Source organism: Colobus angolensis, unplaced genomic scaffold, assembly GCF_000951035.1.
Source record: "Colobus angolensis palliatus isolate OR3802 unplaced genomic scaffold, Cang.pa_1.0 Scaffold72, whole genome shotgun sequence".
Taxonomy (NCBI): Eukaryota; Metazoa; Chordata; class Mammalia; order Primates; family Cercopithecidae; genus Colobus; species Colobus angolensis.
Genome location: NW_012120932.1, coordinates 3,180,348 through 3,191,709, shown reverse-complemented (window position 1 = coordinate 3,191,709; position 11,362 = coordinate 3,180,348). Strand labels below are relative to the sequence as shown.

Here is an 11,362-nt window from a genome sequence, read left to right as displayed (position 1 = left end):
TGGTCTTGATCTCCTGACCTCGTGATCCGCCCGTCTCGGCCTCCCAAAGTGCTGGGATTACAGGCTTGAGCCACCGCGCCCGGCCCTTTCATGTATTTTTAATTTTAAAAAACAGCAACATCTCGTTCTAGCAATTTACCTACAGAAATAAAGAGAGGAACCACATTACCAGGACAAACATGGTCACTGCAAGTATCAGCAGAGTTCTGGAACATATTAATATATTAATTTTTACCCAAAAAAACAAAATATTTTTAGACAGCAAAAATAGCTTTACTATGCTTTTGATTGCATAATACATCTCTGGAAAGATGAAAAAGAATCACATAACACCTGTTTGGTCCAGGAAAGAAAATGTGGTGGCCAAAGAAAAGAGGTGGGAGGAAGGCTGGTCACTGCCTATTCCACTGTGCACAGTTTGAATTTGGAACCATGCAAAAGTATTGCTTAGTTAAGTTAAAATCATGTAAAAGATAAAAAAAAAAAAAATTAACACCAGCACAATACACTGGGAAACAAAATGAACGGATTTCTGGTCTCGGTGCTGTAGGTCGCATAGCCCCTCTTTCCTGGACTGAGGCTTCCCAGGAAAGGGGATGGGAAGTAAGGCCTGCCCACTGCTGTGGGCAGAGATTCCAGCAACATACATGACCCGGGGGCACAAGGACTGCCTCGTAAACAATGATGAGCGCACAGCCACCTAATAGCCTGGATGGGCTGAGACCATCCTGATTTCAAACACCCAGTCCCCTTGCCTTCCTAAGAACCCCCGTGTTTCTCAGACTGAAAACGTGTTCTGAATTTTGTTCGGGAAGTGCAGCCCCTGTTGAAATTCATCAAGAGTGGGAAAGAGCCAAAGGGGGAAGGAGCCTGGGTTGAATGGCACAAAAGTAGGTCTGTGGATAAAGAATGAAGTAAAGGGGACATCAGGTACAAGCTTTTGCTGTGAGTCAGAAGGACAATTTAAAAGTTGCCTACAGGGGCCCACACCGTCTGTGTTGCTGCCGTCCAGTTGGAAGGGAAACTCAGGTTCTTGCCTACTGGCCAGAGCCCTTCACAGAATGTCCCCCACCCCTGCCAAGCCCAGCTGCCCACCGCCCCTCCCCCTCTGCAGAATGTCTGGGGTCCTATGTTCCAAACCTATTTAAATTCAAATTTTCACTGGTCCACTTGGACTCAGGAGCGTCTGTTGAGCCAGGTCGCTCTCTTGGTCCTACCCTTGACTTTTCTCACTGCGGAAACTGCCAGACAGCGGTGGTCAGTGCCCAGCCTGAGGGGATGGCTTCAAATGGAGGTGAGCCTGTAGGGATGGGGGCATTATCCGAGTCTGCCATGCCTCAACTCCTTGGGAATTCAAATTTGACACTGCCCCTGGGGACAGTTGATAGGGCTGATGTTGAGGAGGGAGGGAGCACTGGATGTCCCCAAGGACATCACACCTGGGGATGGCCATGGCACCCTGAGTCTGTGGTTAGGGAGGACGGCTCCTTAGAGGTGGACCAAGATGCCTGCGGGAATACACTGTGTAGGGGAAAGGATGGAGTGGATGGATTGATCCTTTCTGGAGGGGGCCAGGTCACGTCATTGTGTGTTTGTAGAGAGTGGTGGGATCGTGCTGTACTGGTGGCCACGGGAGGATGACAGGCAAGCCTGAGTCCTGTGTCGTGTCTTCAGGCACCTGGAAGGTGCCCTTCCATAGTGTTCAGAGGGATCTGGACTGGAGTTTTCTAGATCTGAGGGAGGAATGGGGAGAAGTGATCTCAGCCAGAAAACTGTTGGGTGGGTTGGCTGTGACAGAGCATGCAGTGACAGCCTCTGGGTGGGCGAGGCTGGGGGCTACCGTAACTGCCACAGCCCAGAGCTGGCTGCTCCATCAGTTCAGGTAGCTGTTGGCTTTGATCCAACAGGGGTGGGGGCAGATGGGGAAGTTCAGGTAACACATGGCCTGGGCTTCCTGTGTTGTTCTGCATTGTTTGCCCTTTTGTGGAAGCTCAGGTCTTCAGACCCACTTCCTCTTGTCTGCTAGTTCATGGCCTGTCCCGTGTACTTTGTGTTACTGTGGAGATGAAGAATTTGCCCCATTCCACGTATGCCACCTCATGAACAGGCGACAGGTATAGACTCTTGCTGGTTCTCAGTGGAAGGGTTTGGAAAGGCTGGTTTCCTTTTCAGTAGAGAAAGGAGAGTAGCACACAAATAGGAAGATGGTTCTCTTATTATTACTCAAGTTAGGATGTGTGTCCTGAATGATGAGGTGCATGTGCTGTATCCCTTATTCCCCCTGACTAGAGCCTGCATGGGGTCCTAGTGAGCAGGGATGAGTTCCAGACAACTTTGCCTCACCCGGCCCGTGGCCAAGAAGCCCGGGTTCTTGGTTGGTCACTATGTTCAGTTATTGGCAGCTCAAAGGAGAAGGACCAGAGATGGGCTCCTTGTCCCACTACCTATTGTAACATGACCAGCAGCTGTGAAAATCCCTGGGCACCTCCCCTGATAGCCCTGCTGCTCACCATTTGCTGGCTGAGTTCTAATCGTGTGCAACTGTTGCTGGCTGTGCGGTGACAGTATCTCAGGCGACTCCACCACTGCCTCTCAGACCTGCTCCCTGGGAACAGAGCTTCCGGAGTGGCAGCTGGGACCACTGAGCACTGAGGAACGGGTGGCCGGAATCTGACCCCCATTTAGCACTTGTGTGGGTGGTGCCAGGACAATCATTTGCATGCTGGGCGTGATATGTTATGGTTTATCTTCGGGGTTCCTAGGGCACTGGCTTGGGTGAGATTTCCATCCGGTGGTTTTCTTTTTTCTTTTTTTTTGAGACGGAGTCTCGCTCTGTCACCCAGGCTGGAATGAAGTAGCACAATCTTGGCTCACTGCAGCCTCTGCCTCCTGGGTTCAAGCAATTCTCCTGCTTCAGCCTCCTGACTAGCTGGGATTACAGGCATGCGCCATCAGCTAATTTTTGTATTTTAGTAGAGACGGGGTTTCACCATGTTGGCCAGGCTGGTCTTGAACTCCTGACCTCAGGTGATCCGCCCACCTCGGCTTCCCATAGTGCTGGGATTGTAGGCATGAACCAGCATGCCTGGCCTATCCAGTGGTTTTCTTTTGTTGTGTTTGAGCTAGGAAAGACAGGGGTTTACAAGAGCTTCAGGAAAAGGAAGACTGAAGAGGAGATAGGGCCATAATATTCGGAAGCTTCTGGCTTCCTGTCGGCCTTCTCAGTGCCGAGCAATGCCCTGGGGTAGGCCCGTCTCCTGTTGCTGAGCACGCTAAGGACCACCAAGCCGCTGAGAGACTCACCCCTGACCCATGGCTTGGGAGATGCCTGTGAGGCTGACGGGGTCTGCCAGGGACACTGAGGGAGACCCGCAGGCAGCAAAGGCTTGGCTGTTCCTTCTTGGGAGACAGGGGTCAGGGAGTCTTGGTGACCGGGGCCCGGCTGTCTAGTGGAGCAACCCTTTCGTGGAGGAACAGAGCATCCCATGCACAGTCAGGGACACTTGCAAGCGGCAGAGTTTCCCCGTCACACGCCCTCAGCTGTTGGGGCTCCCCTCTGATTCCCCAGTGACTAGTGAGGACCTGGAGACCCCAGCTCATTCATCTCTTTCCTTTGTCTCCACAGCATACCCAGTGCTGGGACCGGGCGTGACCGTGAACCCTGGCACCTCCCTGTCTGTGTTCACGGCTCTGCCCTTGGCCACACCTGCTCCTGGCCCAGCACATGGGCCACCCCTCGTGACTGCAGCGGTTCCTCCTGGCGGCCCTCTGGTGCTGTCTGCCTTCCCCAGCACACCTCTGGTGGCAGGACAGGATGGCCGCGGCCCGAGTGGGGCCGGGGCTTCCAACGTCTTTGTCCAGATGTGGACAGAAGTGGGGCCTGTGAAGCCCCCTCAGGCACAGACCTCGGTCCTAACTCAGGACCCCGTCGCCTGGCAGGCTCCAGGCGCCCTCTGTGGAGGTGTCATGTGTCCACCTCCCCTATTCCTGGCAGCTGCTCCTGGGGTGCCCATTACATCTGCCCAGGTGGTTGGGAGCGCCCAGGCCTGTGAGGGAGGCTGGTCCCAGGGCCTTCCTCTTCCACCACCACCACCGGCTGCCCAGATGCCTCCCATCGTGCCCCCAGGGAACGCTCGGCCATGGCCAGAAGGGGCTCATGGAGAGGGCAGCCTGGCTCCCTCCCAGGCCAAGGCCCCGCCGGACGACTCCTGTAACCCCAAGAGTGTCTATGAGAACTTCCGACTCTGGCAGCGCTACAAGCCCCTGGCCCGGAGGCACCTTCCCCAGAGTCCTGACACCGAAGCACTTTCCTGCTTCCTCATGTGAGTGTCTTCGGGGCACTGGAGCTTGTCCTGCAGCTCGCACATAAAGAGGCTGCCGAATGGACAGGAGGTCACGCTGTTCAGGGGTTTGCAGGGTGGTTGTGAGGGTGATCGGTTATGCTATGGGAAGGTACATTTTCAGCAACATTAATCTGGCTGTGGCTCAGGACAGACTGTCAGGGGCCTCATGTCAACTGCCCGTCACTATCCTGTGAGTCTAGCCAATCCTTACTTTTCTTTTGAGCCAGACTTTCGCTCTTGTAGCCCAGGCTGGAGTGCAGTGGCGTGACCTCGGCTAACCACAACCTCCGCCTCCCGGGTTCAAGCAATTCTGCTGCCTCAGCTTCCTGAATAGTTGGGATTACAGGCATGTGCCACCACAGCGGGCTAATTTTTAGTATTTTTACTAGAAATGGGGTTTCACCATGTTAGCCAGGATGCTCTTGATCTCCTGAGCTGGTGATCCACCCGCCTCGGCCTCCCAAAGTGCTGGGATTACAGGCATGAGCCACTGTGCCCGGCTTTTACTTTCAATAATTTTCACAGCAATGTTTACAGAAGACCCAGGTCAGAGAGGGTTCTTGGTGTGACGTGAGCCACGGTTTGAGTTTAGGTCTTTTTTGTTTGTTTGAGATGGAGTCTCGTACTGTCACCTGGGCTGGAGTGCAATGGTGCGATCTTGGCTCACCACAACCTCCACCTCCTGGGTTCAAGTGATTCTCCTCCTTCAGCCTCCCGAGTACCTGGGATTACAAGTGCCTTCCACCATGCCCAGCTAATTTTTCGTATTTTTTAGTAGAGACAGGGTTTCACTATGTTGGCCAGGCTGGTGTTGAGCTCCTGACCTCGTGATCCACCTGCCTCAGCCTCCCAAAGTGCTGGGATTGCAAGTGTGAGCCACCACACCCGTCCTGGGTTTAGGTCTTTGAGTGTACACCCCAGTGCCTTCCCTCGAATTGAGTGTCGATGGCCAGGGGCACATCACATGGGGCTGGGGGAGGAGCTGCAGGGCCCGGCGGGAACCTGGCATATGCCCGCAGTTCTGCCAGTGAGGTCCAGTTAGCACTGCGGTGGTGGAGTCTGCACAGGGGGATGGCCTTGGGCCCCACACTAGGGTCGATGCTGGGCAGGTATTTGCATCTTCACCCTCAATCCTCCCTAGAAAAACGGACAATGATGCTTCACTCAGAGGATGGCGAACAGATGACTTGAGCTCACATATGACATGCATAGCATAGTGCCTGGCACCTGCTATGACACATTACATGACAGCAATTATGATTACTGTCCCTATTACTGTCATTATCAGGACTAGGCCATCTAGGAGAGTGCTCCCCAAAGTCACAGGCTCCAGTGATAGCTCTGAGTACACCACGAGCTCAGCAGCCCAGGGCTGTGGACTGTGGTGACTGTGAGGCAGCAACGTCAGCATCTGGAAGAGTTTGTGGTTTCATTCCCAGTCCCTGCCTCTCTCCACCCTGTGGCGCCTCTGTGACCCTGTGTTTCCCACTGATGAGCAAATGGGAGCCTGAGCACATCCACCGTGCAACACACTGGCCGCTCCCCTCGGGGAGTCCCCTGCCTGGGGTGTAGGTGGAACACAGCCCCATCTTCCTCCCCAACAATCTCGCTGCCCCCGCACCCTGGAACTGGTTGCATTCCCCCTTGGAGCGGAGTCCCGGTGCACTGGGACCCTGATTCCTGGAGTGGAGCTGCCCCAGGCTCACAGGCCTTTGCTATGGCTCTTGTGGGAATGTGGGAAGCTGTATCTGGCTGCTTGCAGTGGGCTTGACACCGCTCTGCTTTGGTTCTGGACGTGTGCTCCTGCTTCTCATGCTCCAGGACCCTGAGGCTGCACCCCCAGGGGCTGCCTTGCTCCAGAGTCCCCAGGAAGCTGGTGAAATGCTCAGTCCTGGGGCCCAGGAACCTGCACTTTAACCCGGGCTCCCAGGTCATTCTGTGTGCACGCTGTCTCAGTCAGCTCAGGCTCATGCTGTCTCAGTCGGCTCAGGCTCGGCTGTAACAAATCCCATAGACTGGGTGCTTTGCCAAGACACACCCATGTCTCCCAGTTCCAGAGGCCAGAAGTCCCAGATCAAGGTGACAGCAGATTGGGTGTCTGGTCAGGGCCCTTTTCCTGGCTGGAGAGAGCTGCCTCGGCTGTGTCCTCTTGTGGCTGAGAGGAAAAGCCCTGGCATCTCCTCCTGCCCTTGTCGGGGCTCAGATTCCATGACTGGGACCCACGCTCATGACCTGCTCTAACCATGATTGCCTCCAAATACCGACACGCCGGCGCTGAGGGCTTCAGCACAGGATTGTTGGGGACACATATGTTCCGCCCATAGTGCTGAGTTCACTTGTCAACATCATAACACCGAGGACTTGAGGGGCAGTCGGAGAGGCCACTCCATAGCTTGTGTTGATGTTCGATCTTGGGGGCGCGTCCTGGGGCCTGAGGAGCCCACGTGGGGGAGAACAGGCCATGGACAGATGGCAGGACAGGTGTGGGGAGGACAGGGGCCAGGTGTTGGGACCAGGTGGGCTCGGGATGAAGGGTGGGCTTGTAGACTGGGGCTGACTGCACTGGTTTACAGCCCAGTTCTCCGATCCCTGGCCCGGCGGAAGCCCTCCATGACGCTGGAGGAGGGACTGTGGCGGGCCATGCGGGAATGGCAGCACACAAGCAACTTTGACCGGAGGATCTTCTACGAGATGGCAGAAAAGTGAGTCTGGGGTCCTGGGGGCAGGGCCCGCAGGGCAGGGTGAGAGTGAATGACAGAGGCCTGGTGGCCGTGGTGGCTTCTCAGCATGGAGCATGAGGAGGGTGTGGACAAACAGGATGCTCTGGGCCCCTGGCTCCCTCAGGAAGCTGCTCCTGCCACCTAGAGTGCTCTGGGGTCTCTGTCTTGCCCTCTTGGGAAGCACCCCCTGCCTGGCCTGGGCCAACCCCTGCCTTGACACTGGAGGTCATGGCGGGAGCAGCCAGCGTCGCAGCCCAGAGGGGGTCACCTCCAGCTGTGGGGATGGGGAGAAGGGGTGCTAGTGACTATAGACAAGAGTGGGGTGCAGGCTCCTCACAGCAGTGGCCAGAAGTTGGTTTTCTGCCATCCCAGCCTGGCCAGGGAGTTTGGGCAGGGGAGACCTGCGCCCGGGACACCATGAGACCCATCTCTGGCCTGACCGCCTTTGCTCCTAGGCAGTGTCCTCCGTGAAGACAGACGGACAGACAGACAGACAGCAGCCTCAGGGGAAAGGGGCCCTGTCCTCCGGGCTCAGCTTTTGCTTCCTCCCGACCAGGGGTCTCCCGGGCCTCGTGCCCCTGGGTTATCTTTCAGGGACCCGCAGTCCCAGCCTCAGGACTCCTGCATCTGGGCATCATCCCTGACGCCGTCCGCCATCAACCCCACCCCTGGCCAGCTGAAACCTGGAGGAGGAGTCCCCCGGGACCCTCCTGGGCCTCGTGGCCCTGACTTGAGTCAGGAAGCCCCGTTGATGCCATGGGCTCTGCAGGGGCCGGGTGAGGGAGGGTGAGCCCAGAACTCTGGGAGCAGCTCCCTCCTGGGACTGGGGGATGAGACCCAGTGAGGGCCCGGACAGCCCACCCGAGGCACTCCCTCGCATCCCTGCCCTCGGCCGCTGCCTGGTCCTGGGGACAGGGGGCCTGGACCCTCTCCGCACAGCCTGGACCTCCTTCACCCCCAGGTTCCTGGAGTTCGAGGCTGAGGAGGAGATGCAGATGCAGAAAGCACAGTGGATGAAGGGGCCCCAGAGCCTGCCTCCTCCAGCCCCGCCGAGGCTTGAACCTCGAGGACCCCTGGCCCCTGAGGTGGTCAAGCAGCCAGGTACAGCTTCCCACATTCCCACAGGAGCCATGGCAAAGGCCAAAGGGGCCAAGGGAGGCCACTGTCCCCACACCCCATGCTTCCCTTCAAGAGGGGGGTTTGCTCCCCAACAGGACAGCTTCTGGGAGTGGATGTTGGGTACTGACCTGGTCAATCCCTACTTCGTGGGCGGCCTGTGATCACGAAGCGGGGTATTGACCTGGTCAGGTTTCCTACTTACTCTCTCCCCTCGCCCATCCAAAACTCCACATATGCTCTACCCAGGAAGCAGGGATGAGCCGGGAGAGTACCCAGCATATCGTTGGCTCCAAACTTCCTCCCAAGCAATGCTGTCTCAGATGTGCCCCTCCTGCGTGTCTTCTCCAGGGGCGCTGTGGTTCAGGTGGTCCTGACCCAGCCAGGACCCACTTCACATCCCCAAGCCCTGCCCTCCCCTGTGTGGTGCAGGCAGCAGGAGCGGCCCTCACCACGCCCGGCCTCCTCCCTCTCTGCCTCAGTGTACCTTCCCAGCAAGGCCGGCCCCAAGGCCCCGCCTGCCCGCCTGCCACCACTCAGGCCCCAGCGGCCAGCGGAGACCAAGGTCCCTGAGATGCCCCCTGAAGTGGTGCAGGAGTATGTGGACATCATGGAGGAGCTGCTGGGGTCTCACCTTGGGGCCACAGGGGAGCCCGAGGGAAACTGGGAAGATGGCGAAGTGGAGCAGCCACAGGAAGAGGATGGGATGCCCCCAGACCCGGGCCTCCTGAGCTACATTGACAAGCTGTGTTCCCAGAAAGACTTCGTCACCAAGGTGGGCTGGCCTGGAGTGCTGGGGTCTGCAGGATTCCGGGGGGTGGCACTCCCAGGTCCTTGGAATTAAGCTCTGTTCCTTAGCTACTCAGCAGGGGGGTGGGTGGGTGCGTTTCTGTGGATTTGAGTGTCTGTGTATGTGACTGCGTGTGTCTATGTGTTGCTGTGTGTTTGTGTCTGTGATTGGTTACTGTGTGTCTGTGTGGGTGTGAATGTGGCATGTGTGTTACTTGTGTCTGTGTCTTTTCCTGTGTCATATATGGATCCGTTTGTGTGTCTGTGTGCGGTTTGTGTGTCTCTGTCTGTGTGTGTGTACGCTACCAGGTCTGTGGTCTGTGTGTGTAGCTGGTGGTCGCCATGATATGAGACAGCCCCAGGAGGGTGGGGACAGGGCCCTCCCCGCTTTCTGCATCTCCTCTGGGTGTCCGTGGCTCCAGGTTACTCCCTGCCCAGGAAGCGCATGTCTTCTTCCTTCTGTTTCCAGGTGGAGGCCGTCATTCACCCCCGATTCCTGGAAGAATTGCTTTCCCCAGATCCACAGATGGATTTATCGGCCCTAAGCCAGGAGCTGGAGAAGGAAGAAGAACTCACACTTGCCCAGGTAGACGAGCGGAGGGAGGGGAACCCAGGGGCAGGGGGGACCCGGCACACAAGGCCCACCTGATTGTCTAACCCCATCCTGCTGGGGATGCTCAGCTTCTTGGGGAGTCACTCCGGGGTGGGAAGATGCAGGTTCAGACGGAGTACGACGGAGAGGAGCCAGGGAGGGGAGTCAGGATGCAAGCTGCAATGAGGCCCAATGGGATGCCCGGCAGAGCCACACCCTCTCCCTTTGACACGAAGCCCAGCTGCCTCAGACTTCCCTGTCTCCCACCGAAGTGCCCTGGTCTCCACCACCCTGGGCCCTGCTCACACCTGGGGCAGCGCCAGTAAGTGCCTCTTTCCTCCCGCAGCTAGTGGAGAAGTGCCTCCTATCCTTGAAGGAGAAACGGCGTGTGAGGGCAGCCCCTAGTCATGGCACAGCCTGTTTGGACTCAAGTCCTTCTACGTTTGCAGCTCGCCAAGGAGCAGAGAGAGACGCCCCTGACCCCCAACAAGGGGTCAGCGTGGAAACCTGCCCACCCCAGGCGGCTGCCCAGGTCCCTCAGGGACAGGCCAGAGTGTGCACCGGCATGGCCAGGTCCAAAGACCCTGCTGTGCTTTTGGGATGTCAGGATTGCCCCGGGCTGAGGGCTGCCCGGCCAACCTCTCCTCTCCAGGACCACAGACCCACCTGCCCCAGCCTGGGGACCAAGGATACCTTGGATCTCCCTGGAGCCTCTCCTGTTAAGGAGTCACACAGGCTGGCTAAGCGGTCAAGGGAGGAGAGGGAACTCCCCGGCATGGTGTATGTCGTGGGTTCCCACCACAGGCTGCGGCCCTGGAGGCTGTCCCAGAGCCCTGTCCCTGCCTCAGGCCTTCTCAGCCTAGGAGGGCGGGGACCCCAGGGAGCTCTTCAGTCGCCATCTGCTCAGAGAAGAGGCCTCAGCCCAGCACCCTCTCCTGTTATCAAGTCCAAGAAGGAACTTCTCTTCGGAAGCCCATCCCCTGCTGAAAAGATGCCCGACCCAGGGCCTGGGCTCAGGGTCTCTGGGGAGCAATCCCTGGCTCCAGGGCTGGGTGGCCCCTCACAGTCTCAAAAGAGAAGGGGTGGCCCCTTGGTCTCCAGGAGGAAGAAAAAGCGGCATTGTAGCCAGTAGGGGCCGCTGTGGGGCAGGCTCTCTGGTGCCAGTCCCCAAGGGTGGGGCTCTGAACTCTCGGACCCTCATGGCAGCAGGTGCCCCAAAGCAAAGGCTGCTTCTCCCCCAGTGCTGATCTTGCTGGGCCTTAGCTTTGGAGGGTGGAGGAGGGAGGGGAGGGAGAGGGTGGCTGAACAGGGAGGGCGGGAAGGGAGGGCCTGCGGGGAGGGGGCTAGGGGGCGGGAAGCCCTTGGGGGCCTCATGTGTAAATGGAATAAATGTTGTTGTGTTGGAAAATGCTCTGGGGCTGCTGCCTCTGTCTTTGGTGCTGTGCTGCTCCGTGGAGGGTGTCTGTGAAGGAGGGCAGAGGGAACCAGGAGATGCCAGGCACTGGGAACCCACAGAGGCTGGCTCCACTTTTTCCTCCTGGTGTAGGGGGCCCCTTCAGATGCTCCGGGGACTGACAGATGCTGAGGAAGCCCTGATCCCTCCCACCATCCACTCACAAGACCCTGCCTGCTTTAGGGAGGCTTCTATCGTTATCAGTATCCCTGGAAAATCCTGGGATTGGAGAGAACTGGCTGGCTCTTGTTCTACTCCATGGGAGCTGAGGAGAAGGCAGCTGCCTACAACATGGACATGGGAAGAGGGGACCGCTCCTGCTTAACCCTCATCAGGAAGAGCGCGGGCA

The 11,362-nt window shown here is 57.6% G+C and overlaps 1 protein-coding gene across 2 annotated transcripts; it reads left to right on the top strand.

The window, feature by feature from the left end:
• Positions 1 to 889: 889 nt before the first annotated feature.
• Positions 890 to 11,145, top strand: NUTM2F (NUT family member 2F). Of its 2 annotated transcripts, none has more exons than XM_011927481.1 (7): positions 890 to 1,294; positions 3,626 to 4,322; positions 6,917 to 7,045; positions 8,025 to 8,164; positions 8,662 to 8,954; positions 9,438 to 9,554; positions 11,107 to 11,145. In XM_011927481.1, exons 1-7 carry the CDS (start codon positions 1,279 to 1,281, stop codon positions 11,143 to 11,145), a joined length of 1,431 nt encoding a protein of 476 aa, XP_011782871.1. In that variant the 5' UTR covers positions 890 to 1,278. The 2 variants fall into 2 exon arrangements, with proteins under 2 accessions (XP_011782871.1, XP_011782870.1); XM_011927480.1 differs by lacking the exon at positions 11,107 to 11,145 and adding an exon at positions 9,907 to 10,958.
• Positions 11,146 to 11,362: the final 217 nt, after the last annotated feature.

Coding starts and splice junctions, on each gene's coding strand:
- NUTM2F (XM_011927480.1), top strand. Junction 4,323..6,916: donor GCACTTTCCTGCTTCCTCAT/GTGAGTGTCTTC, acceptor ACTGGTTTACAG/CCCAGTTCTCCGATCCCTGG. Junction 8,955..9,437: donor AGAAAGACTTCGTCACCAAG/GTGGGCTGGCCT, acceptor TTCTGTTTCCAG/GTGGAGGCCGTCATTCACCC.